This window comes from Cephus cinctus, unplaced genomic scaffold (genome assembly GCF_000341935.2).
Source record: "Cephus cinctus unplaced genomic scaffold, Ccin1 Ccin1_scaffold0013, whole genome shotgun sequence".
NCBI lineage: Eukaryota > Metazoa > Arthropoda > Insecta > Hymenoptera > Cephidae > Cephus > Cephus cinctus.
The window spans coordinates 1,917,685-1,942,694 of NW_014332762.1; the positions used below are offsets into that span (position 1 = coordinate 1,917,685).

The 25,010-nt window shown below is 39.5% G+C and overlaps 5 protein-coding genes across 20 annotated transcripts in view; 2 read left to right on the top strand and 3 right to left on the bottom strand.

The window, feature by feature from the left end:
- LOC107264224 (transmembrane protein 192) overlaps positions 1 to 11,350 on the bottom strand; it is a 25,239-nt gene extending 13,889 nt beyond the window's left edge. Inside the window, exon 1 of one of the 3 annotated variants that reach the window (XM_015732285.2) lies at positions 11,240 to 11,350. The gene's annotated coding sequence lies outside the window, so the exon portion shown is untranslated. Of the gene's footprint in view, positions 1 to 318; positions 698 to 6,049; positions 6,271 to 11,239 lie in introns of those variants that run through there. The other 2 variants (XM_025081540.1, XM_015732276.2) reach the window with 2 other exon arrangements.
- Positions 1,717 to 7,226, top strand: LOC107264209. 5 transcript variants are annotated; one of them, XM_015732223.2, is made up of 3 exons: positions 1,717 to 1,912; positions 1,972 to 3,363; positions 6,398 to 7,226. In XM_015732223.2, exons 2-3 carry the CDS (start codon positions 2,319 to 2,321, stop codon positions 6,637 to 6,639), a joined length of 1,287 nt encoding a protein of 428 aa, XP_015587709.1. In that variant the 5' UTR covers positions 1,717 to 1,912; positions 1,972 to 2,318; the 3' UTR covers positions 6,640 to 7,226. The 5 variants fall into 5 exon arrangements, with proteins under 5 accessions (XP_015587709.1, XP_024937125.1, XP_024937124.1 ...); XM_025081357.1 differs by having other exon boundaries at positions 2,063 to 3,363; XM_025081356.1 differs by having other exon boundaries at positions 1,717 to 1,904.
- Positions 7,220 to 9,837, bottom strand: LOC107264202 (digestive organ expansion factor homolog). Its single transcript, XM_015732212.2, has one exon. The coding sequence runs from the start codon at positions 9,572 to 9,574 to the stop codon at positions 7,289 to 7,291; it is 2,286 nt and encodes a 761-aa protein (XP_015587698.1). The 5' UTR covers positions 9,575 to 9,837; the 3' UTR covers positions 7,220 to 7,288.
- On the top strand, positions 11,339 to 23,286 carry LOC107274705 (WD repeat-containing protein 20). 10 transcript variants are annotated; one of them, XM_025081155.1, is made up of 7 exons: positions 11,339 to 11,637; positions 12,659 to 12,859; positions 21,639 to 21,725; positions 21,839 to 22,021; positions 22,097 to 22,314; positions 22,417 to 22,761; positions 22,844 to 23,286. In XM_025081155.1, the coding sequence occupies exons 1-7, from the start codon at positions 11,368 to 11,370 to the stop codon at positions 23,139 to 23,141; spliced, it is 1,602 nt and encodes a 533-aa protein (XP_024936923.1). In that variant the 5' UTR covers positions 11,339 to 11,367; the 3' UTR covers positions 23,142 to 23,286. The 10 variants fall into 10 exon arrangements, with proteins under 10 accessions (XP_024936923.1, XP_024936929.1, XP_024936925.1 ...); XM_025081161.1 differs by having other exon boundaries at positions 22,097 to 22,272; XM_025081157.1 differs by having other exon boundaries at positions 21,639 to 21,710.
- LOC107264217 (translin-associated protein X) lies at positions 23,249 to 24,699 on the bottom strand. Its single transcript, XM_015732238.2, has 2 exons — positions 24,453 to 24,699; positions 23,249 to 24,278 (listed from the first exon to the last, which is right to left on the bottom strand). The coding sequence occupies exons 1-2, from the start codon at positions 24,466 to 24,468 to the stop codon at positions 23,392 to 23,394; spliced, it is 903 nt and encodes a 300-aa protein (XP_015587724.1). The 5' UTR covers positions 24,469 to 24,699; the 3' UTR covers positions 23,249 to 23,391.
- Positions 24,700 to 25,010: the final 311 nt, after the last annotated feature.

Here is a 25,010-nt window from a genome sequence, read left to right on the forward strand (position 1 = left end):
ATATAAAATGAGATGTGAACTTTGCACCAGAAAATTATTCGATGAGACTATAGACATTTTCAAGATGCAAAGCTATCTCGCACACCTACGCGCACGGCAGAACTGATCCGAACAATACTTATCGTATGACACATACTGTAACTATGGGTTTTTCATTATTACGACTACGAGAAAGAGACGCACATAGCACATTAACGCGTTTCACAGAGAAAGCGAGCAGTCGATACCCACGGAATAAATAAGCGCCATTTGCGAAACCATCTAAACGTCAATTCGAATTTGACACTTTCAAACGTAAATTTCTCATTCACGCATTACCTGACTTTTCCTCCTGCGGACTATTTCCAAATGAAAATTTGTTCTGCCACAGCAATCACTAAAATTAGAATCATCAACCCTACTCCGTCACACCAGTGAAAATGCACAATGCGAAATAGGGAAGAAGTTGTCGCGATTGAAGCTTTGAACGACACGCCATCTATAATATTTTCCACTACTCGCTTGATGGAAATTTTTTGACAAAAGAATTTGTAACGAGAGTAAGTAATAAATTAAATAAACGTCACTTTTCTTCTCACTCGATTTGCCATTTTTTCATTTCAATCAAAGGTCAAAGGTCACTAATCTTTTTAAGATTTCCCGGAATTTCAAACGGAATGCAAATCCCACTGTTGGCTAGGTCGTTGAATGAATGATATGTATGTGTATAACCTTGCGTATTACCTTGAGTCGTGAAAACATGACATAACATTTTGCGGCGTTCATTCAGTATATTTTGACTTTAGTGGAAATGAGAGTGATAAATTAAAAAAAAACCTGCAAAAACATACAAAGGAAATAACGACTATTGAATGTTATTTTTTAACTCACCATTATACCTCGCATATGTGGTTACGCGATCGTATGAATCTCATTGATACTGTGTTTAAGATTTTGCATAGTAAACTAATTGGATACGACAATCTCCATTAATCTAAAAGTAAGTAAAATATGTAAAACTCTTTTAAATAACTTATGCTACGATTTCTCACATTATTTGCATCACATAGCAAATAAGAATTTTGTGAGATACCAGAAATACTGATATGTATGTAAGTTATGGAAGATTGTTCAAAAAACAAAATTGTTCACATTCAAAAGAATCATAATAATTCACTCGGCAATTCCCTAACGAGAAAATTTGTACCGTTATTATTAACAAGGATTTGTCATCCTGTTTTTCATTCCTTATTCGTTGATAGAAATTTTATACAAACTTAAACTGATATATGATAAACGCATATTGAACAAGAATGACTGTAATTGGAGGAATAGCTTAATATAATTCTAACTTAAGTTTCAGATGACAGGATTTCTTCAAATTTTGATCAATAAAGTACTGGATGCGTAATGATAGTAACGATAAGGACGTTAATCGATCAATATGAGAGAAACAGTAAGATGTGCAGTGTAAAATAAAATTCTCCCGTTTGTGCAAATGATTATTCAGGGGATTAATGTGCTAAAGATATCCGAGGATACAATTGTATTAGTGAATGATTATAATTGAATTTATTGTCTCTAACAGAGTAGGAAAATAAATCCTTTAAACCTTAGTCAGTTTCATCAAATATTCACTGGGTCATCCGCCTTAGGATTACGGCTACTTAGGGTTAGTGTGATTAGATGTAATATCCATCGGTCTGCAGTTTATTGGGAATCCCAACGATATACAGAGAAATTCAAGCTAAAGTCTAGCCAGTCGGTTTGTGTCTTTGAGAACGCCTGCGCATATCTGGAACACGTGGCTGAGGAGTGAGCTTTTACGCGGAACCCTCGAAGCTTGCAGTCTCGCGCGCTTTGGCTTGTCGAACGTTACGATTTGACCGGAAGCATCGATCGGTCATAATAATTTAATAGAATAGGTAAAACTGTAAGTGAATCCATTTAAAGTAAAAGCACGAGCGTCTTGTAAAAATTTGAATTTTTCAGTGTTGGGGAAGATAAAATAAAATCATGTGAATAGAAGACCAAAAATGGAAAAGCTTCTGAAAAATCTATAAACACTGTTATAATGTTTTAGTGATAAAGAAAATCAGGACAGAAAGCGTCGATAGAAGAATTGGGAAAAATGAAAAAAAAATTATTTTGATACTTCAGCAAATATATGCAAAGTCAAGCTGAGTAATGACCGGCAGGATCAGTGAATCAAGAAGCCTCGAAAATAGGTGCACTTCCATAGCTCACTGGTGAGCTGGACATTTTCAAAACGTATCCACGTTATATAATATAATTAAAAAAAAAAAAAGAAAAGAAAAGCTTGAAGATTCCGTAACGAGATGAGCAAATCCTCTCAAGATGAAGGTGCGGCCGAATCCGTCGCCCAAGAAGCACCATCAGGTGGAACGCCGAAAAAGACGCCTGCGGACATCTATGAGAATCCCGGTGGTTCAAAAAAGATCATTCGCGTGCTCACAGTATTGGCATACATGTTTTCTGTGAGCTTCGTCGGGATCCTCCTTAGCGCTTACTACGTCTTCCTCTGGCAGCCTCCAAATCCTAGGTTACTACACAAGGCTCACATTCAGGCGGATCCCCAGTTTGAATTTCTTGTCGGCACTCAACCGGCGTCTTTTTTCTTAGTAGCAAATCGTACAAAGGATTCAGATGACAAGACTGTCTCTTCCGGCGAGGATCCTCAGGAAGCCGTTCAGAAAGTAACGACTTTTGCTCCGCTCAAGAGTAGCCCAAGAAAATTTAACTTTTATCCGTCCTCGTCAATCGACAGAAACCATATGAATCATAATAAGAGCGAGGATAGATCCCATCGTGTCAAGCAGGATGCTGGGATGTCTTGGAGGTCCAGCAGAGTTGAAAATTTAACAGACTCCAAATACCAGTCAAGGGTGTCCTTGGGAAATATTTTACAAAGATCAACTGTAAAGACTCAAAATATAAACAGGACTAACGAGACGTTTAATACGGTTGCGTTCGTTAAAGAGAAAAACGAATCAACTTTACCTGTAACTTTTCTTAATAACAACGATGAAAACAGAAGAATTAACGAAATCAAAGTTAACTTCACGAGCTCCGACGATTTTAGCGGTCAAAGTCTAAAAAATTCTTCGAGTCGGAATTTGACGTTCAACCAGCTGGATGAACCCGAGGAAAGTTCAAATGAGATAGAAGTGAATATTCCGGAGGATCTCCAAGAAGATCTACCAAATCCTGCGCACTCGGAAGAAAACGAAATTATTGGATCTCCCGACGTATCGCTAATCGAACCGAAGATCATAACGAAAGCCAGAATTTCCGAGAAATCAATAGAAGAAAGTACGAATGATTGGTACACGGAGATTAGGAATGTTTCGATGTATTCGATAGGTAAGTCAGGCCTGAAATTCCCATTGTTTACCAGGAACTGTGAGACGTCCCTGATAAAAGGAGACTGATTCAATATACATTGATTTTGATTCGACTATAGCATTTTCATTTCTAGACAAGAAACGCTTGCGTCACTCAGCGATAATCTATTCCATAAAATTTTATCGATGAGAGTCCATTTCTGGCGCCGCTACGCTGCTTCCATTACTAAGGCATTTTTTACGTCCCCATAACAGAGTTTGGAAATTCGCATTTCATTCCGCGCAGCAGCTCCGACCGCAATAATAATAGTAATAATAATCCAGAGACGAATGAAATAATACGCAGCAAGTCGATACAAGCGGATCAACAATCGTCGTGATCAGCAGCCAATCATTTAATCCACGTGGTGCTTTCTCGGTAGGATCACATAAGGGGCAGGCTGAAAGTAGTAAGAGAATAAAGAGAGAGACACCAAGGGGATGGTAGTAATAATAGCAATACGCAGCGGGCGTAGGTAATTAAAGCCTTAGAAATAAGAGGGGTGGATTGGGGGCTGTGCACCGATTATCCCCGCGTGGTGGACGTAATAAATGAAGCAGGGTCAGGTCGACCAAGCATGGCTTCCTTCCAGGAGTTATATCATTCTGCATTCCAAAAGCTCCGTTTAAGCTTCTTGTAGGACATGGCAATGAAAAACACATTTTCGACATATTTTACAGAATTATCCTCTGTTCGGTTTCCCTTCGTCTGTTATTTATGATAATAGTGATAAGAGGGGATGAAAAGTTTCCCAGGTTGAAGAAGACTGACGCATGGAGCACATAGGTATAATAGATACAGTGTTTGCCAGAATAGCGATCGAAGGGTGCGTTGTGACGCTTTTAAAACAAAGGCGCGCCACTTCTACGGTACAAGGAAAAAAACAAACTTTAAACTACGTCTTTCTCTTGAAGACGTGCGTATAAGACATTTGTTTTCATAGACCGTTTCATCTCTCACTCGGAACCATTTTGTATGAACAATACAAATGATCCTCTTGGCATGAAATTAATTCTGAAAAATATATATTTTATTGCCCAATACCTTGAAGTTTCCTTTGCGTAGAATTATTCATTGAGCATCATTGAGCATGCAATAAGGTTGCATTCGGTTGCGGTGGCAGAAGTGCTTGCGTAAGAAGCTTACGTAATATTTAAAATAGCCTTGGCCAATAAGTCCTTCCGAAGATTCTTACGTATAGAGGACACGAAAGTTCTTGATTACGATAAAGAGGTTGTTTTGCCGCCCGTAAATTTTAAACTTCAATTTCCTCGAAGTAGACTTTTGGCGATAGATAAACTTTAAAGTGTCGATCAGGCAAAATTTCTTATTTTTTTCCACTTGAAGGTGGTTACGGAACAAGATTATTCTTTACTAGAGCTTCAAAGACTTCGTCAAGGTCCACCCAGAAAAGAATGGCATCGTTATGATAGTCGAGTCACTAGTAAAATCGCAGCCAATGGCAGCGCACTCAAAAGCTCAGACCTCCATCGAGTCATCGGCGTGAATCGTGCTTAGTCGAAGCTTTCCCGAGTTTGCGCAGTTTCTCAAGCTTCGTCCCGAACTCGAGCCTGGGTGTGTTTTAGCCTAGCGTACACAAGAGGCGGTGTACACAATCTGAAAATAGCTCAGGCAAAGGAGCGTGTCCGAGGAGCAATGGGTAAGCGTTGAGAGAGGCAAAGGCTCGAATCGCAAGCTCGGAAGTTCAAAGTCAGGGGCTGCAGTATTTGTTTGAAGTGATCGGATCGAGGCGAGGAAGTACAACCTGAGCAGGAGCTTTTACGTGCGTGGCTAGCGTCCGTATCGACTGTAACATTCGAGCTTCCAGAAAAGTAACGTCTGCCAAGTAAGACAGTAACAGACTTTATCCAAGAGTATATAGCGCGCGAATATTTGAATATAAATGAAAGGGGAAAAAACTTGTGAAACTATCTCGATTTACAGAAACTCTTTTAATGTCCGAAAAACCATTTCGGAAGGCCTAACCTCGTGAACGTAAAATAAAAACAGATGCGGCAAGAGCCCCTGGGCTAACGGCGTGTCCACACTGGCAAGGTTCTTAAAAAGGGATCTGGCAACATCGCTATATTTTTGCGGTTCATTCTTTTTCATTATGCAAGAAAATTAAATAACTGGAGAGGTGTACCTCTTGTTGCTTCTGATTGGTCTAATAAGTTCAGTGGAAGGTTGGGGGATGACTGCGGGCAAACAATCATCTAGACTTTAAAGGTGTATACACAATCAGCGACCTGCTCACGTGCGTTTGTGTACGTATATCTTCCTCTTTTATGATCAGACTTGACGTTTATGTAGCGCACGAATTTGCGGGTTGTGTGTTACCAAAAAAGATAAATTTCTTTACCCCAGACATTTATTAACGCATCGTCGAATGTCATCTTCGAAATAGGCCACGGCCTGTCACAGGCTACGAGAATTTCTAAAAGAAATTTTTAATAAAGGCAAGAAGGACATAAGGCTTTAATTAAACAAGGTAAAATAAAAGTATAAGATAAATATCGAAAGATGCAGCTACCACGAAAGATGAGCGCACAAAATGTGATGGCCAGCATAAGTCGTACTTTGGGAAATCGAAACGACAGCAAAACTACAGCAGCGAATGAGGTGAAATTTGCCGGAGAGGAAAGCAAAGACAAATTGTACGAACCCAAACACAAGCAGAAACTCGTTCGAGTTCTTACGGTTGTGGCCTATGTTATTTCCGTAAGCCTTGCTGCTATTATACTTTCCTTGTATTACACTTTCATATGGGATCCCAAAGATCATTCCCATTACATGATAAGACAAACAAAAGTTAACCTCACTGCCAGCAGAGTGGAATGTGTCAACTTGACTCTGTCAGCTGCTTTGTCAGAATCACCAGGAGGAAATGGTAAACACACAAAATGGTTACCGTACAGGTCATGAAAATTCTGCAATGCTAAGTAATACAGTTCATGAAATGTTTTCATCTTATCAATGGTAGTAATGAAACAATTTTTTTTTGTGATTACAGAAACACTAGTCAACAGAACTAAAACCACTGAATCATCAAGAATGGATGACCTAATGATGTCGTCGACAGAATCTACCCAAAGTGTTGTACCACTACAAAATGATCTGAAGGTAGTTCGACATCCTGAAGATACAACGTGGACGGAAACCACTTCTGAAACTATCATCAGTACTTTCGGGACAGCGAGAACTGAGTCCGAAGACAGTACGGAGAATTCAGAGACGATCGACAAGAATCGTTGAATATGAATAATTTTGGTTCCTCTATTCTCCAAAAGACCAAACGAAAAAGGCGTGTCGTAAACTTTATCAATGTTAACAGTTGGCATATTAAGAGACATTACGAGTATTCGCATTTAGGCAGTCATAACATTTAAATACGTTAGTCTATAAAAAAGTAACATAAAATGCTGATACACGCGCAGGTTCGCGCTTATCTGTCCCAGACTCTAGATTCCCTAAATTAAATATTCGACACGTGTTTATACACTCCATCAAATCTATGATAGACAAATTTCTAGCTCGTGTGTGTTGTGCATGAATCTAAAAAAAAGACGCCTTATCAATTAAGCTTTAATATTGACAACTATTTACACGTAGTTTTTTTTAGCGAGAGCACGTTCTGGTAAAGTACTCAATTATCCTTTCTATTATAATAATATTAACAGTCAACCATCATCCTAATACTTAACGTACGCTTCTAATACAAGAAACGAGACATTATTTTTATAATTTGTTCGATCTTTAAAATAGTTGTTAATTAGTCGTATATAAGTGAATTCGTATTACAAAGACATTATTTCGAATGAATATACATTTCCTATGAAATATAACGGCTGTTTATTATTAATATAGATACATATTATATACAAACAGATTTCTTGAATATTCTCTACTCGCCCGTCATGAGCATGTGAACTGTCTTTTCCGAAGTTATCATTCTGCCCGCCTTTTCTGAACCAACAATGGCAGTAAGTTGCATGGCATCGTATTTACAATACAATGTGGTCACTGTCATATTGCTATTAGATCCCGCACGTGGATTTTGATTGGCCTCCTGCATAAGATTGCATATCTCACTGTAAAAATGCGGGAAGGTAGGTGGTGCGTAAAATATAATATGTCGCACACCCTTTAATCTGATTCGCCTAAAGAAATGAAAGCGTTCAGAATAGATGAGAAAATGTGCATCACTGTGGAAGAACATGTCTCGGGCTCTGGCCACTTTCGAGTCTTTAGAATATTCGCATATTTGTACAAAGCTTAATTCCTCTTTCTTAAAGTAATTTCTGAGCTTGACGAAGTCAAAGTAGGAAGGCACGAAGATCAGCGTATGGTTCATTATGCTGTCCTTATACTGAGGTAAAATCTTCGTTAGGAAGAAATTCATCCGCGCCTCAATGGCTTGGGAGTGGCTGCTGACGTCGAATTTCTGGAAAACCTGGGGCAGCTGAACAAGTACCTGACAGACAGCACCAGAAGATATAGGATTAGATACTTTGACCTTGCCTGCGTAATTAAAGCACTTCTTGTTGAAGATCGCATTAATTTCTGGAAGCTGGACACTGGAGAATATCAGGGATTGTCGGTAATATTTGGACCAGCCGTTTACTGACCAGTTCCGAACCCTGGAGAAATCTGTCCCATGGGAATCTTTAGGCTGGAGGTGTAGATGGTTTAAGACATGGAGAAAATGATCCCAATTTTGCATCAAGAAGAGTTCAGTCTGATCCGATATTAGTAATTCAATGGATGCTAGGAAGTCATGGTCACGGTCAGGCTCACCTTCAGCACCTACCAGCATCCTCAATCCTAGCACTGAAGATATTATAATGTCAGATGAATAGAATTCAGAATATAATTTTAGAGTCTTCTTTGTTATTGATATTCCAATCTTAAACGTATCGTCTGTGTTTCCTTTGAATGTAGACTCGTAGTCTTCTGGCTTTGGATTTCTTTTGGGTAAAGCTATCTCATTGCCACTGAAGTCTTCCATGAATCTTTTTTTATTTACTACAGAACCACCTTTATCCTCACCAATTAGAATGGATATCAGGAGCTCTACAATCTTTAGACACGAATGCCTGAAAGGTACTATTATAAGAACTTTGGGTCTAACTAGTCCCTGGTCCCTGTATTCATCTGGAACCTCACTTATGTCCGATTTCTTTAGTTTAGATAACTTTGCATTATGATGCAATACTTTTGTCCTAGTTTTTAAGACATGATTAATTGTGTGCAAACAATATATAAACCGAATTTGTTTTTCATTTTTAAAAGTCCTCTCAGAGTAATATAGATCTTGGTAATTATTTATTATAGAAAATAATTCCTTTTGCAATGGAGTTAATGGACTTGGGTTTGTATCCAAGGTATCTGTAATACTTTCGTAGTTGGCTCTTGTGATATTGTTTTGTATCTGTGATTTTATGTGCAGCTTGTTCCAGTTTATCGTATTTATTAAATGAGGAACAGTACCATGCTGTGCAAATTGCTTTTCTTCTAAAATGGACACTTTTAGTTTTTGTTTTGGAGATTCTAAATCTTTCTCAGATACTTTAGGTATTTGTATAATTATAGTACCTAGAGTGGGCCACGTTAATTTCTGTGTCTCCATTGTTTGAGGTACTGCTGATACAGCTTCGTAAAGATTATCACTAAGGTCATTTCGTAAATGAATAGAGAATGGATCTCGAAGATTTCCTGCATCCTCCCGAGCAGTTTCTGGATCTTCTTCGTCATCTTCTTTTATTTTTATTATGTCATCATTCTCATCCACCTCCAAGCCATTATTCCCATCATCTGAACCCAAAATGTCTTTACTGTCTATTGCTTCTACACTTTGCGATTTATACTCATCCATTTCTTCTTCAGATTCAGAATCCGATTCAATAGCAACTGTTCTTATACTGTCCGCACCACTAAAAGTTGCCAATAAAGCTTTCATAGGATCATCCTCTTCCTCTTCAGAACTGTCTGTTTCCAACTGCTGCTTCCTGGCATTTTCCTCTTCTATTCTTTTCCTTCTGTTTTCAATTTCCTCATTTTTGGCTTCACGTTCCTTGACGTAGGACGCTTCACGCAAGTTAAATTTTCCCTTCTTCGGTTTCGGCTTATGTTCATGACGTCTGTCGAATTTCCTTTTTCCACCACGCACAGGTCTCTTACCACGTGCCATCGTGACAATAAAACTTGATATAATGCAACTTAAGAAAAGTCCGCATGTCCTTACCACTTCACCATCCGAATACCAAGTGCACGTGGGTCAGGCTAATAAAGGTTACGAGTAATAATTTTACGTATAATCTTATCTTGACAATCGGTTTTTTGTTACCTTATTCAGAATTCATATAATTATTACAATGAGGAAACTTGTCAAGCGATAAATCCAAAAAAAAAACTGAAAACAATACGTTTCTCTCACTCACAGGTTAAATTTATACGGTTATAACCTTTCTTAAAGAATGAGTCAGGTTAAGTTAGTATGACGCCGGGTACCGTCGCAGCAGAAATGAAAATTGCATTCGGCGGCGAGGTGTTAGTAAAGTAAACAGTTTTATTCCAATTTCTTTGAACGAAGTAGCAAATAAATAAACTAAACGTGTAAAGTAAGGTTCTTCGAATACAGTAAGTATAGAGAAATAGTGAGACTATTAAAACGTATTTCGCAAAATTCGTAAAATTTTGACAATTCAAGTAAACTATTCTGTTTCTCGTGTTATAAAATACATTCTTCAAAACGATTGGATTATTTATTCGTGATTGGCTTCGTAGAAAGCCAATAAAATAAAAATCGGTGCGAAGTACTGGTCTGTAAAGCCTGTACTATATGTAGGCATGTTTTTACGCATTGCACAAAGAGTGAATTGAATATCGATGAATCCAGAAGAAAGGCAGGTTGACCCGTGCGTTCCTCTTCGTGAATTGATCAGTAATTGGTCAACGAGGGCAAAATAATAATGCACTCAATTTAGACTAACAATTACTACGACGTGCCTATAGAATCGACGTTACGCTTTCTCCAACATATCTTTAAGTAACAGAAACTGGCATTTTATACTATAAAGTATAACAATTTCAAAAGATAGTAAGGTTGTTAATAAAAAAAAAATCACATATTTAAAACTACTACTTTTGATATCGTGCAACCATTTATAGGCTAATAGAAAAAATAGGACTTGGCAAAGAATAGTTTATCGATGCTACTGTATATCTGAATATATAATTAACAGGCACTTGACGGCATAATTAATAAAACGGTGCAATACTCGGGAAGACGTTATCATTAGTTGCCGGTAACGGGGAGAGTCGCTCGCAGTTGCCTTGTTAAATGCGAGAGCGAACAAAGTCTAGCGCAGTATTAGATAGTATTAGGCCAGAAGCGTATTCGCTGGAATTCGCGAGGGAGCGTAGAAACAGGAAGTAGCGACAAATAGGGCAAAACGAGTTAATCGTTTAAAAGCTTGTTTACAAAATATCCGGTGGCTGACTAGGGGACACTAAATTACAGAGTCAATCAAGAAGATCAGAAGATTGGAGAAAGAGTCGTTGCCACCGTGTCCCAGTTTGATCGGGGATTGAGAATGGAGCAAAAGCAGCAAGGAGTGACAACGAGGTAAACGACGACGAGGACGAGGACTGACGAGGACGACGGGAACGACGAGGAGAGGCGCAAGAAGAGTGAAGTTAGTAGACAGTGGTGCGCGCGCATCAACAACAGAGTGCGAGCTGCGGCTCGCAAGGCAGCAGTTTCGCTGTGGGACTGGGGCGCCCTTCGCAGGCCGCGGACAGGGCCGGTGCGCTGTGAATAATCGTGATATCCAGTGGTGACGTATTGGCTTACTATTTAACGCGAGTTAGAGTTGTGAAAAGGCCGCAAAAGGAGCTGGAGCTCGCCGTGCTACGAAACAGGCGCTTGTCGAGGGTTTTCTTGTGTCTGATGAGCTCCTCCATTGCACCTCTGGTGGTAAGATGGCGGTGCAGCTCGATGGAGGGGGAAAGGAGGACTTGAAAACACAGTTTGTCACGCGGGAGGGAACCTACAAACTGATGACCTTGTCAGAGTATTCGAGACCGAACAGGGTGGGCTACACGAACAGCCAGGGTAGCACCTCCGTCAGGGTGTCTTTCGTCACTCTGCCGGATCCTGCCGACCCTACGGGCACACAGGGTCTTGGTGACCGAATGTGTTTCAATTTCGGCAAGGAACTCTACGTCTACGTTTACCGGGGAGTCAAGAAGGTAAGACAGGCACGTCTTTGACGAGACAAACTTCCTTCAACCTTTTCTGTCCTGGTTCTATCCTCGATATCCTACCTAACCTAAAAGGCCTGCTGCGAGACTCCATTTTTACTTTCTACCACCACACCTATCGTGCTGGCACGATAGATTCCTGCCGGTGACACAAGGGTAGCCATGCAATTGTATGAGGTTCACGCTTTTCATTCTTTATTTCGTGAAACAGGCCTTTTATCTATCACTGATGTATTTAAAATATCTCACTTTATGCCTGTATCTAATCATCAGGTGTAATTCTACTCCTTAATGGATCATTCTGTTTCACTGACATGAGTAATTTTGATTTATTTACGAGAACACGACATTATATTTCACTGAATTATTCATGCACATTGCAAAGAAATGTCAATTCTTCTAAATCAATAATATCTATCAGAATACTTTGACTTTAATATGTACTTTCAGATATATGATTTGCTTGTGATATTTTACTGTTCGTCACAGCTTATCTGATACCAATACCCAATTCATATCGATATGCGTATCATGAAATCTTAAACTTAGAAAAATATTCTACTGCTTTTATAGTAAAGTATACTATTTTGCTATTGCTCTTGTATAATACATTATTTCTTATTCACGTAAGATGTTGGATTTCCTTTTCTATCGTGAAATATCGGTTACTTCATATTTGTGCAATAAGAACATACGAATGATAGTCCAAATTAAATGTTTTATGCCATGTTCTTAACTTAATTGATCGTTCTTTTGACAAAACAGATGTTGTGTAATTGTCTCTGTCACCTTCCTTTGGCTGCACAAATAAATGTTATTTCAAAGAAAAGCACAATTGTTAGTTACGGAGCAATACACACATATGAATCATCTTAATGTATAAGAACTTCATTCCATTTAAATGTCTTCATGGTTATTGTTCAATGCCCAAAGCAATACATGAATAATTGATCAATATAATTATCCGTATCCATCAAATTCATCGAGGAAGAAGCAATAACCAATGTAGTTTGAAAATATGTTTCAGGCAGTGGATCTCAACAAACCAGTGGATAAGAAACTGTACAAAGGAACGAATCCCACTTGCCACAATTTTAATCAAACGACAGCAACAGTGGAAAGTGCACCGCTTCTTGTGGGTTTTTCTACAGGACAGATTCAATTAATAGACCCAATCAAGAAGGAACTTAGTAAACTGTACAATGAAGAGGTACGTCATTCATAATCGCACGGAAAATTTATTTGGTAATAAACATGATCTTGCTGAAGCTTTTTAGAATTCAAGACATGTGGAATGTACGGAAACGATACTTCCCGTGATGCTTCGTTGTTTTAAAAGTTTTCTGTTCTATGGTTACAGCGTAATAGATATCATACGTGAGTTCTACGTACAAAAACCTTCGTCACTTATTCAATCTTTGTGATATGTGTGTTATCTGGTTGGGAACCGATAAAGAAGGAACTAATAATAGTTTGGCTGCTTACGGTGTTATTTACGACTCACTCCGAGTATTACGTATTAACGCTTACACGCATACTTGCTGATCCGACAGGGCCGCTCTAATGCAATTATAACTCAATCAAATAATTAAGCTCAACAGGAAAAATTACATAACTTTTCGCTATCTTCTTATGGCAGTCAATGGCTACCGAATAACCCCAGAGTCTTCCATCCTGAAATACAGATTTGATTTTGTGCTAATTTTAGCTATTTTGCGTTTAGTCAATCTTCAATCTGTTTTTCTCGAAGCTTCACTTTTTTCTTACACATCCTCCGATAAACGATCTTATGCTCTGTATATCCCTGAACCGGTCGCGGCTGTCTTTACCCTGAGTTTACAGAAATTAGCAGTACTTCAGAGGCAGGCAGGCTCTAAGCCATTAAATATCCTTTCGTGTTTCAGAGGCTCATAGATAAAAGTAAAGTTACGTGTATAAAATGGGTTCCTGGATCGAGCAACCTGTTCTTGGTATCTCACAGTTCCGGCCAGCTTTATCTCTATAACGAAGAGCTACTTTGCGGTACGACACCGCCGCATTATCAGCCTTTCAAGTCCGGGGACGGTTACGCGATACACACCTGTAAAACGAAATCGACACGGAATCCGCTTTATCGATGGGTCATCGGAGCGGAAGGATGTTGTATAAACGAGTTTGCCTTCAGCCCCTGTGGCTCAAATTTGGCGGTAGTTTCCCAGGATGGCTTTCTCAGAGTATTTCACTACGACACGATGGAGCTGGTGGGTTCGGCGAGAAGTTATTTTGGTGGTTTCTTGTGTGTCTGTTGGTCCCCTGACGGAAGATACGTCGTAGTCGGCGGTGAGGATGACCTCGTGACGATCTGGAGCTTCCACGAGAAGAGGGTGGTAGCTCGAGGCCAGGGTCACCACAGCTGGGTAAGCGTGGTGGCCTTCGATCCTTACACTACCTCCTACGGAGACCACGATCCGGACTTCAGTGGCTCAGACGACGAGACGATGCCGCACAACAACCATAATCACTTCCACGAGAAGCCATGCAGGCTGTCGAACGCGTCCCAGGGGATTCACTCTAATAGGAACTCGTGCGGATCCGAACTGAGAGTTTCCGGCGGAACGTGTTACAGGCTTGGGAGTGTCTCCCAGGACACGCAATTATGCCTCTGGGATATCACGGAGGACGTGCTCAGGCAGCCAGTGAACCCAAAGCAGAGAGCCTCGACAGCCGGTTCTGGGAGTTTCTCATCGTCGGGTACGTTTACGAGCGGCAACGGTGCCACGACGAATCACCACGCGAACAACGCGAAACACAACAACACGAACAACGTGAACTTGAAAGAAAGCGCGAGTGCTAATAACGAAAGTAGTAACAATAGTACGAGCACCAACGCAGCAGTGTCCACGGTGAACTCGCTGACACAAAGGTTAGTGGGGATCGGATTCGGCGAGCGTAAGGGTGACAATCACAAGAGGAACTTTAGCCTGACTATGAGGGCGAGCGGTACGAGTAACAACGGGCCGGTGCAAAACAGTAGTGCCGAAAAATCGGGAATTAACGCGAACGCGACTAACTCGAACAGTGTCGGTGGAAGTTTAGGTGCGAATAAGAAGGCCGGTTCCGCGATGGACGATCCGATGAGGTTGATAGGGACAGCCTGGTGTCCCAGGTTCGACGAGTGTCCGGTACTGGAGCCGCTCGTCTGCAAGAAGCTGGCGCACGAGAGATTGACTGAATTAGTGTTTAGGGAAGATTGCTTCGTGACGGCGTGTCAGGACGGATACGTCTACACGTGGGCGAGACCCGGTCACATGGTAGGTCCTCTCACCATAAACAGCATCCTGCACAGGCCACACCACCATAGCAATCCCCATAGCAACATTAATTCCATGCGATCTAACGATCTCTGATGTAACCCATCCCCTATCGTTATTAAAGCCCCGTAACTTTTAGAGTCTATTAAATAATTATTAATCGATCAGATTTTGTATATATAGTACTAGCTCAGGTACCGTATCTTGGTCCAGAAAATCATCGAAGATCTGTAACGCTTTCGCATATACTTTAGTCAATTTTCTTTCATTTTTTACTAGACTCTTTCCATACTGTTCCCCCATCGTGTAGTCTCCGTTTACTGCATGCGATCCTTTGATCCCGGGAACCCAACCCCCTTATTCTCCACCTTTTTGTAGCGGTTACCAACTCAAGTATTACGTAGTATATTTAGACTCCTTATTACTCCGACTTGTTCTCACGGTAACTCTTTAAACGTCATTTTTAAACTTTTCGGTTAATCTGTCTCCACGTGAATTGATCGCCACGTGGCATTTTTTCTTTTATGGTTCCTTTCAACGTTTACCTTTTATTCGTTCACCTTTTATTCATGTTATCGTACTGCATGTGCACCCGATAGAAATGACGCTCGAAAAGTGCCATCGAACGAAGCGTTAGAGATCTTCGGAAATTTGTCCAAGTCCGTACCATATATGAATTTGCAAAAGAGCACAGACGGTCAATTACCATGCCTGAACGTATTTCCCTTATCATTCTATTTTACTAATTTTTAGCGATTCTCTTGCATCGTAACAAAATTTAACGATACCGTGATCTCACTTATGCCATTATTATCGCTATTGTTAACTCATTATCGAACCGTTTATTTTTGATGCACTGCTTTAGGCGCCAGCACTTGGCCAATTACTAAATACCTTTGCGTGCTTTCAGACACTTACTTAGATTTCCAAACAATCTAATCGAAAGAAAAAAGTGTCAGGAACGATTCTCGTTGCCGATTCATGAACATTTTATTAAATAAGTCGTGTTCTACGTTCATTCATTGAATTGACCGTTTTTGTAACTTCTGTGCCTAACCTAATATGTCTGGTCAAAATGTATTCAGAAAGGAATATCGATGAGAAACACGATAGAGCAAATATAGATAGTGTTATATTTATGTCTGGTTTGCATCTTTGAGAGTGACGTTGTTTGCGCCCCGTGAGGTCTTGTAACAGGGCAGGTCCCTTTTTTCCCTTCTTTTTTTTCAAAGAAAAAAAAACTAGGCTCCGCATATTTTCCTGATAAATTGAGTGAGCGAAAGATAAAGAGAGATATAATATACGTCTCAGCACCTTGTGTCCCGCAACCCAAAAGCGAAATGCGAATCACTGTTTTTTTTTTCCCCCTCGATTCTCCCTGTCCCTCCCACTTCCCTCCCTCGTCCCTGTAAAGTGTTACTAGCTTAGCTTAGTCAATCGTAGAGAAGCAACGGATTACGTAGCAAGATTATTGTCCCAGAATAATAAGAATAATGTGACATTTTATCCTCTGTTGGAAACGATAAAATTGCCTTGTTGTAAAATAAAGCGAAAAGTTGAATGAAAATATACCGCTGCTTGCTTCCTGCTTGTGAATATATTTTTCTTTTTTATTTTCTCTCTCTTTTCTCTCTTTTTCTCGAAAACGCGTCGCGTCAACGAGCGCAGCGCGTTTCAATTTTCCGAGATTTTTGCGAGAGTAAGGGGAAAAATACAAAAAAAAAAAAAAGAATCAGCGAGTGCCAAATGTCGTGACTGTAAAATTATTTGAAAAATTGAAACTGCCTCGTATGTCGTAGCGCCTGTAATCGCGGAACTCGTGTGAGGAAACGTGCGGTATCGATGTTGCAGTAATGTAAGCGTGATTGATAGGGGGTTGACAAAAAGATTAATTGGAATTAAAAAGAAAAAAAGAGACAGTACATTGACGTGCGTTAAAAGATTATAATTTTTTTAAAAATTATAAAAAAAATTTTACGCAGCCGCAAAGCGATACGATCAATTCGTCACGTTGGGTAAATCTCGGCGTTGCAGGTTTCAATGTTTTTACACGGACTCGCGTTGTTTATTTTTAACGAAGAAAAAAGAAAACAAGTAATCGTCATCGTCATCGTCATTATTATTTAATCGAAGGATGCTTGCGCTTGTTCCTTAAGGCTCTCGAGGATGAATTGAGATTTCTTTTCTTTTCCTTTAATTGAAAGATTAATGTTCTGTGCGATGCTTTGGCTGACGCAAGAAACCGTGGATGCCGTCCTGAGTTTTCGCATGGTACGTATGACTTATCGTTTCTTTAATATTCATTTAGACCGCTTGAGATAGATGGAATGAATAAAGCGCGCTATAGGAAGTAGGCCGAGGCTTTTTAAGTTTTTCCAAAATGCTGCAACAACGATAAGAAATCCTCGGCAATGCAACTGTGACCACCGTATAGACACCTCTTTGGTATTCTCCTTTACAGTGCACCGTAGAACCGACCCAAGTCTACTTGCGGTCACTCCCTTGGTAGCGCACTGTCAATCGACTGTCACTGTCTCCCGTATGGTTTAGCCAATCTTTGTCAGTCTCGCACTCCTGCCGGAATTCCCGAGGCAATTATCTGCATGTTATCATAAGCGATTGCGAGCTTGTCATTAATATCCTTGTTCATTATTTCTCTCTCTGCACCCAGAGTGGCACTGGGCAAGTGGGAACTGCCTTGCACGTTGTGAGTCCAGCCGAAAGCGGAGGAACCGTCGTATAGCCAGAGCCTGAAACGAATGGAACTTCAGGTTCGATAATTGGAGAAGGAAGTCGGGACTCGTCATCCTCGACTGAACTACTATTTCTACCGTACGGCTATCCTCAACGTCCGTTCTATGTATGGCCAATCGAGAGCTACTCAAGTCTGGTGTAGTCCTTATATAGAGTAAGTCCGTGCGCGTCCATGGGAAGTCCAGGAATTCTTGTTGTGAGAAGTTTGAAGATTTAGTAAGGCAGATAGATAGATAGAGGACTTTAAACTGAGTGATGGATTGTGCAGGGGTGCCAGGAGAAGCGATTGTTTGGAATGCAAGGACAGGATCCCCGTTAATGGAGGACAGGAGCTCGATGAAAATGCGAGGATAGATACTAATAAGGTTTTAGTATTATCTAAAGCCATGTATTCGCCCACAGAATATTCAGCACCATTCCAGTTTTAGCTTATGTTTACTATGCGAGCAAGGCAGAAGCCTTACGATGGAAATTCGTACGATCGGATGTAGGATTTTTCGCGAGTATTTCGACTTTACGGTCGAGTAAGGTATAAAACAATGGCCTCTTGGTATACGTGTATCTACGTTGTATTCCTTGTCGACGATTAAGAACCGCACGTGTCATATTTATGTGTAAAGGCGTGAACTGGCGCGCCAGAAAATTCTGTACGACCTCGAGGATTGCGCAATAATACTGTGGAAAGTAAAATGCATTATAACGAACGAAGGAAGAAACGGAATAGCGCGGATAAGGACCGTGGACGATTTTAAAAACAATTCGGACTCACGATGCGCGACGGTTTTCATGAATCCTCTTTAATATAGTCCCTCAGTTATTTGAAGACTTTCCTAACGTAACTTAACGAAGCATTCGAATCGCCACTCTTAAATGGCCTTGATAAGATCGTAAGTAAGAGTTAACGATGAGAGACTATTGATTTTTACCTTTTTTTCTTTCTTTTCCTCCTCCGTGCATAATGGCATTGGTATTTTTTAGCGTAAAGCGTTAAGGGTGCGTGCGAGGGCGAGGGGGGAGGGGGAAGGGGGAGGGGTGGAAGGATGTGGGAGGCGAGTTGATGATATAAACACTGGTTTCGCTTTATTGAAAATCTATAATGAGTGCACCGCAGGGTGTACGACCAGTTGAGAATTATACGTGACAAGTAATTTTGTACCTGAGAGCTATAGGACGTTTATTAAATGTACAGGAGGTATCACGCAGCAGCGATGCTGCGAATTATGCGAGACAAGTTTGCTGCGTTGTTGCGTTTTTCCCTCGTGGAACCGTACTCTGCGACGTTTATTGTTTCGATAAGTAATTCGAGTTTCATGAATTTTGTTTTGTTCTTTCGTCATATTTCGCGGAATCGAAGTTCGTCATTATTCACTTTGTTATTATTATTACTTATACGAGTATTGTGTTTCGAGTGCGCGAGGGCTCCATTTTTTGATCTTCGTTGACACGAAGGCAATTTATTAACGACTGGTGCGTCGAGTATTTTTCGTGAAAGCCTTCTTTTTACAGGTTACTTAGGACGCGCTTTTATTAATAATTAATTAAGGTGAAAGAATGAAAACTTTTACTTGGTAAGATTGCTCACGGCGTGCGCTCTATTGCCATTGGACGTTAATCTTTAAATACCTGATGTTTTGTCGGGGACAAAAGAAATAATGAATAGTTACGCGAAATGCTCACGTGTGTCATTATACTTACTTGTTAGGTATCGATGTGAACAGAGCTGTATTAGACGATTTGAATGCGCAAGATGGTCGCCATGCCACTGGCGCCACCTGCGTGAAGTGCACCGCCTTTTGCGCTATCACATGTTTACCTATTCGGGAACCGAATTGGAATTGGAAATTTATTTAAAGGTACGAGAGATGTATTTGATGAAAGTGCGAATAGTTATTAAATGCTGATCGAAAGAAGGGTGGGGAAAAAAGAAAAAGGAATTTTCTGCGAGTCCAATTCTACATGATTCGTGACCATAGTTCTCAGGTGCAGAACTGTATCATAATGGAGATAAACAAAAAAGGATGAAGGAGGAAAGCAAAGTATAAATATTACTAGGTACTTATTAAATATTCTAAGAATAGACAGTATTTCAAGAATAGGATATTCCACAAGGCGATACTATTTATTAATTTACAAATGAACCGACAAAGAGTAAATGAGATCGTTATAGACTTAAAATTAGAGGTGAACTGTTCGCATTGTTGAAAACGATATGCAGCGTTTTGAGGCTGAGATTTGTATTGGAAACTTGTATGTTTGCGATTACTTCGCCGACCTATGACGCGAACGTTTTTTTGTTCGTATATATTTAAATATTCTTGCGAGACGATTAAGAAATTTTTATTTTTTCCTAAATTTATCGCTTCGCGGGAAAACTTGAAATTTTCAACTAATCGAACTATCATAGTCACGCGATACAATTTTTCTTTTGGAATCATTTCGTTCTATGTGTCTGGCACTTATTTTTACTGCAGGTCGAATCAATATTTAAAAATCCTTTTAACGAAACAAATCGTCACGGAGCACTGTGATAGGTGTGCGTAGAGTATGTTTTATTGAGACACTGTTAAAAAGTGCTACGATTAATAAGGATTATACGTGAAACTTAAGAGTAATGAAACGATTGTTTGCGATTAAGAGAAAATACGTGAACATGGAGAAAAAACCGCAACAACTTCTGACGTGTCAATTCCCACTGGTCGGCGGATATTTACTCCTACAGTATATTACAATTTTGAGACGGAACGTGATTCGTACGAAATGTCGATCGATCGGCCATGTTGAACGGAACTAAAACCGATCTTTGCGATTATTTAAAGTTCCTGCCTCATCTGCGCGCAAAGCGAGACAGTATGCTATGGGAGATTTCATTTATTCGAAATTTCGGAATTATTTGAAAGTTGCATATGCGAAACTCATATTGCGTATGAATAATGGTGGGAGCTAAAGTAGAAAACGGAAAGCAAAGAAGAACTGCTCTATGTTTGGTTACCGATTTCATACATGGTCGATGTTGTTTGGCTCATAGTCTCGGGGTAACGAGACACAATGAAAATAAAAAAAATTAGTGCATTCATTTTGGCAACATTTTTGTACGAAATCTTTTGGCGCAGCAGAGGGCTTCGCTATGTCGCGTCGAATCCATATTGTATTTCTCAGCGCATTTTTTCTTTTATCATTTTTTCTCACTTTTTATTTATTTATCAACGTGTACATTCTTTGTATCTGTAAATGAAGAAATTTCATTGTTATTAATGTGAGTCGTTCTTCCGCTTCTATTCCTGTCCATGGATTTTGTTACCAATGACTCTGCCAACCTGATGGCATCAATTGAATTTCATTGACGTCAACATTTGGCAAATGCGGAAAACGAGAATGCATTGGAGGATCTCTATTGTTTTGTTTTACGTGTATTAAATTTGGTGCGCGATCTTTGGCATTCTTTGAAAAATCGTCAGTTAATCGATACAACGGATTGAATTCATATTACGCAATGGTAAAAAAACTACAAATTGTACGTGTCGACGCGGACGCCGTGACAAAGGCCGATCTACACGTTGGAAATAATATAATTGGATCTGATAGCTCTTCGGCTGGAGTAAGTAAACTGTGACTTTAGAAATTTAGCTAATATATTTAATTCCATTTGTATGTAAAGTAGTCTCAGAGTAGCTTTTGAATATCTAGCTTTAAATGAATTTTCAAATTCCCGCCAATAAGACTTTGAACTATCGCAACGCAATAAGGAAAACTGTTGCGACTCGTTGCGACGTTTGACAGTAGTACCTGGTAGTACGTTGTGCTTACGAGTGAGTTAACTCAATACGATAGTATGTGTAATAAGATTCAGAGTATCTTACAACCAAAAAAGAGATTAACATCTAATTTTCTTGAATTATCAAATATTTGTTTCTATTCTGTTTTTTAACGTTATCTTCATCCATTCAGATTAAAAGTACTATACCCAAGCAAGCTGTCACTATAAATTTATCACCAAGTGGCGAACTGACTATAACTCCGGTATGTTTACAGCGGGTAATATTCTTTATAATGACTCGTAGAGGAGCTACTAAATAGCCAACCTCAAAAACTCACAGAGTATACTGCGATGCTATATATTCTTTATTACTACAAACTACTTTTTCTAGCATCAAGTAGCATTCTGTTACATGAGACCAGTTGGTTCCACCAAATGGACAGTCCTAAAAGTTGGTGATACAGTGCCCATTTATCCTGGAGACTTGTTTTCATTATTACACAAGAAATGTTCCTTTAAGATAATTTCTACAGATGATACAATGGGTGACAGCAATTTAGAGACAAGAAGAGAAGTAAATTATTATACAATATTTTCAGATAAATAAGACCCTTATTATTCGCTGCTCTATAATTCATATTTTATGCAGGCTGATGAAAGGATAGATAAGGAGCCTCCTGCTAAGAAACTGTGTTTGGAAACAAGTGTCGAGGATATAATGCTGCCAAACAACAATATGAAGGACACTTCAAGCAGTATTGAAGTCGATCCAACTATAGAGGAAGCAAACACATTGCATTTGGAAGGTGAAACCAACAGGAAGAAGTTAGAAGATGATCCATTTTTTAAAGATATCTATGGTGCCAGGTTGCATAAGAGTTATAATTAGATTGCAAATACGTTTGAACGTAGATAGTTCAGAAAATTTGAGAAAATGCTTTGCATTTTTGTGTATCTTTCAATCGGCAGTTTTCAGGAGGCACCACAATTGTTATCAGCCCTATCAGATGCTCAGTCTACGAGCCCTAAAGTGTCCCCTGTACTGTGTGAGATAACGTCGTCCACATTGGAGGACCAGAATACAGAAGAAGTGAATGAGACCACGACGACAGCTGTCGAGGATGCTAATAAGAAAATAAAGTGGGATTGTGGACGACACTTTAGCGATCAGAGTGATCAGGCAATCGTGAGTGAAGTAAGAGGAACGGACGTAGAATCGAGCGCTGAGGACTCTAGGAACGCGATGCAGCAGAATTCTGAAACTACACAACCAGCAAGAAGAGATAAGTGTGCTTATGGAACTAGTTGTTATAGGTATTGATTACTTCTTGCAATTTGTCTGGTAAATTGATGTACTATTTTGCCTTCTTATTAAGTATGTTATCCCTCTTTGTAGGAAGAATGCATTCCATAAGGCTGAATTTAGCCATCCTGGTGATAGTGACTATGACACTCCCGATGACAGAGCCGAATGCCCATATGGGATTAAATGTTACCGAAAGAATCCGCAGCATAAATTGGAGTTTAAACATACCACTATAACAAGAGGAAGGGCGCAGACTCCATTAGGAACAGAAACATCTGATGCAGGTTCGGAGGTTGAGGAACTATCATTCGAAGATTCAGCAGAAGAGTCTGTTGATGAGTCTGAATACAACCCTTCATGTTGTTCAGAAAGTTCAGAGGAAACGTGAAGTTGGAAAGGAAAGAGAAACATTGAGTAAGAATCAGTGACTGAGAGTTGTGGAATTTTCTAAATACGTGTAGCATCACTGACGTATGTAACTTGTATGTATGAATTTTTCTCCTTTGGTAGTAAACGTTTATTTTTGTTATTAACCTACTGTCTTATGATTAAAACATGGAATATAGTAAAAATAAAGGAATTATACGATTAAATTTTAGTTTCACAATAGAAACTTGTTTATAGATTATATTGAAGGTTTAGTACACCTGATAACCTTCATCATCTTCAGCAGCGAATTCCTCTGTAGCAACAATAGCGACATCCGCCAGCATATGCTTTGGAATTTCAGATCCTCTTACTCTTATTGTGTAGCAGACATTTTCCATCTTGGCCAAGTTCTGTTTCAGCGTATATAGTTTTCTGTTAACTTCTTTGCCTGAGGCACCTACACATCCTAGGAATCCTTTATACATATCTCTCACGAAATTGCAGGTCTGATAACAACTTGAAATATTTCCTGAGGCAAGATTATTTATGCACTTTCGCATTAACTCTCCAGTCAGATCTGCTATTCCCAAGATGTACTCGTATGGTATTACAGGGGTACATATTACCCTAGTCTGTGGTTGATCATCCTCATTCTCCTTGCTCTTGTCCACAACTGAATAAACCAGTGACTTATCTAGATCTTTCCAGTCTTGTAGACAGTTGTCATATAAATATTGGTAGAAGGTGATTGCTTCTACAAATTCCTGAACACCAGCTCTATAAGCACGGAGGTATTCGTATACATCCTGTCCATCTAATTCATGAGCAATATTTTTGAAAAGAGTTTTAACCATAGCATCCAGTCTAATTTTAGCCTCTCCGAGAACAGTATCTCTCTTACTTTCCTTGTCAAGAGTATGTAAAAGAAAGATTATTCTCTTGCTTTCGATGGTGACATCTCGACTAAGCTTTACAATTCTTTCATATCGGTCATGTTTACTGTCCAACTCAGCAGCATAAGCACGAAACTGTTTGATTACTAAAGAATTCTCATTGATATTTTCAAGAACTTCCTTGCCTTTGTCACCAACATTCACCTTGTTCTTGTTGTTGTAATGGTAAGCACGGTGATTCCTTCTACTTCCTCCAGATGAATCTGTAACAATAGAAAAATAAATTTTATCATTAACTATGTCAATGCATGGACAAAAGGATCTATTATATTTAATGTAATAATAATAATTTCAATGTTATTTATATATTATAAACAACTAGTAAATTTCTAATAATTCAATGCAAATATTGTCAATATGTTGATACTTTTACTTACTTCTTCCTTGTGACATATTGACGAAATGATACTAAACGTTTGTTTGATGATAATATCCAAGATTGCACATGAAATATTGAAATATGTAATTTCTCTTTATAAAGATTCAACTAGCAAGTAATGATTGTATCATTTAAAACTAGCAGGTATCAGAGATGAGTGGGGAGGTGCACAACGCCAGAGATCAGTAGGGAGATGCACAACGCTACGGTTTTAGGCGATACCAAAAACATGACGCTAAATCGTAGCGGCGAGTCCGGGAATAGAATTTTGTGATCATCGTTTCCGTCGATAATGCATATCCCGTCGTAGCCGAGCTGAACGTGATCACGAACGGGTAGCCTGGCGGGCAGAGATTCTCCACAACTTACAACTGATTCCCAGAGCAACCCTTAGAAAGAGGCCGCTTATCAGATATTGCCTAAATCTTTTTTTTTTGTAATCTTAAATTCAAATGTACAGTGTAAGCTCGATAAGATTTACTAAGACAAAAGCCAGCACCTTATGCCTGCCTGTGTTAAGGAGTGCAGCGATGCGGTGCTAGCTTCCATCATTATT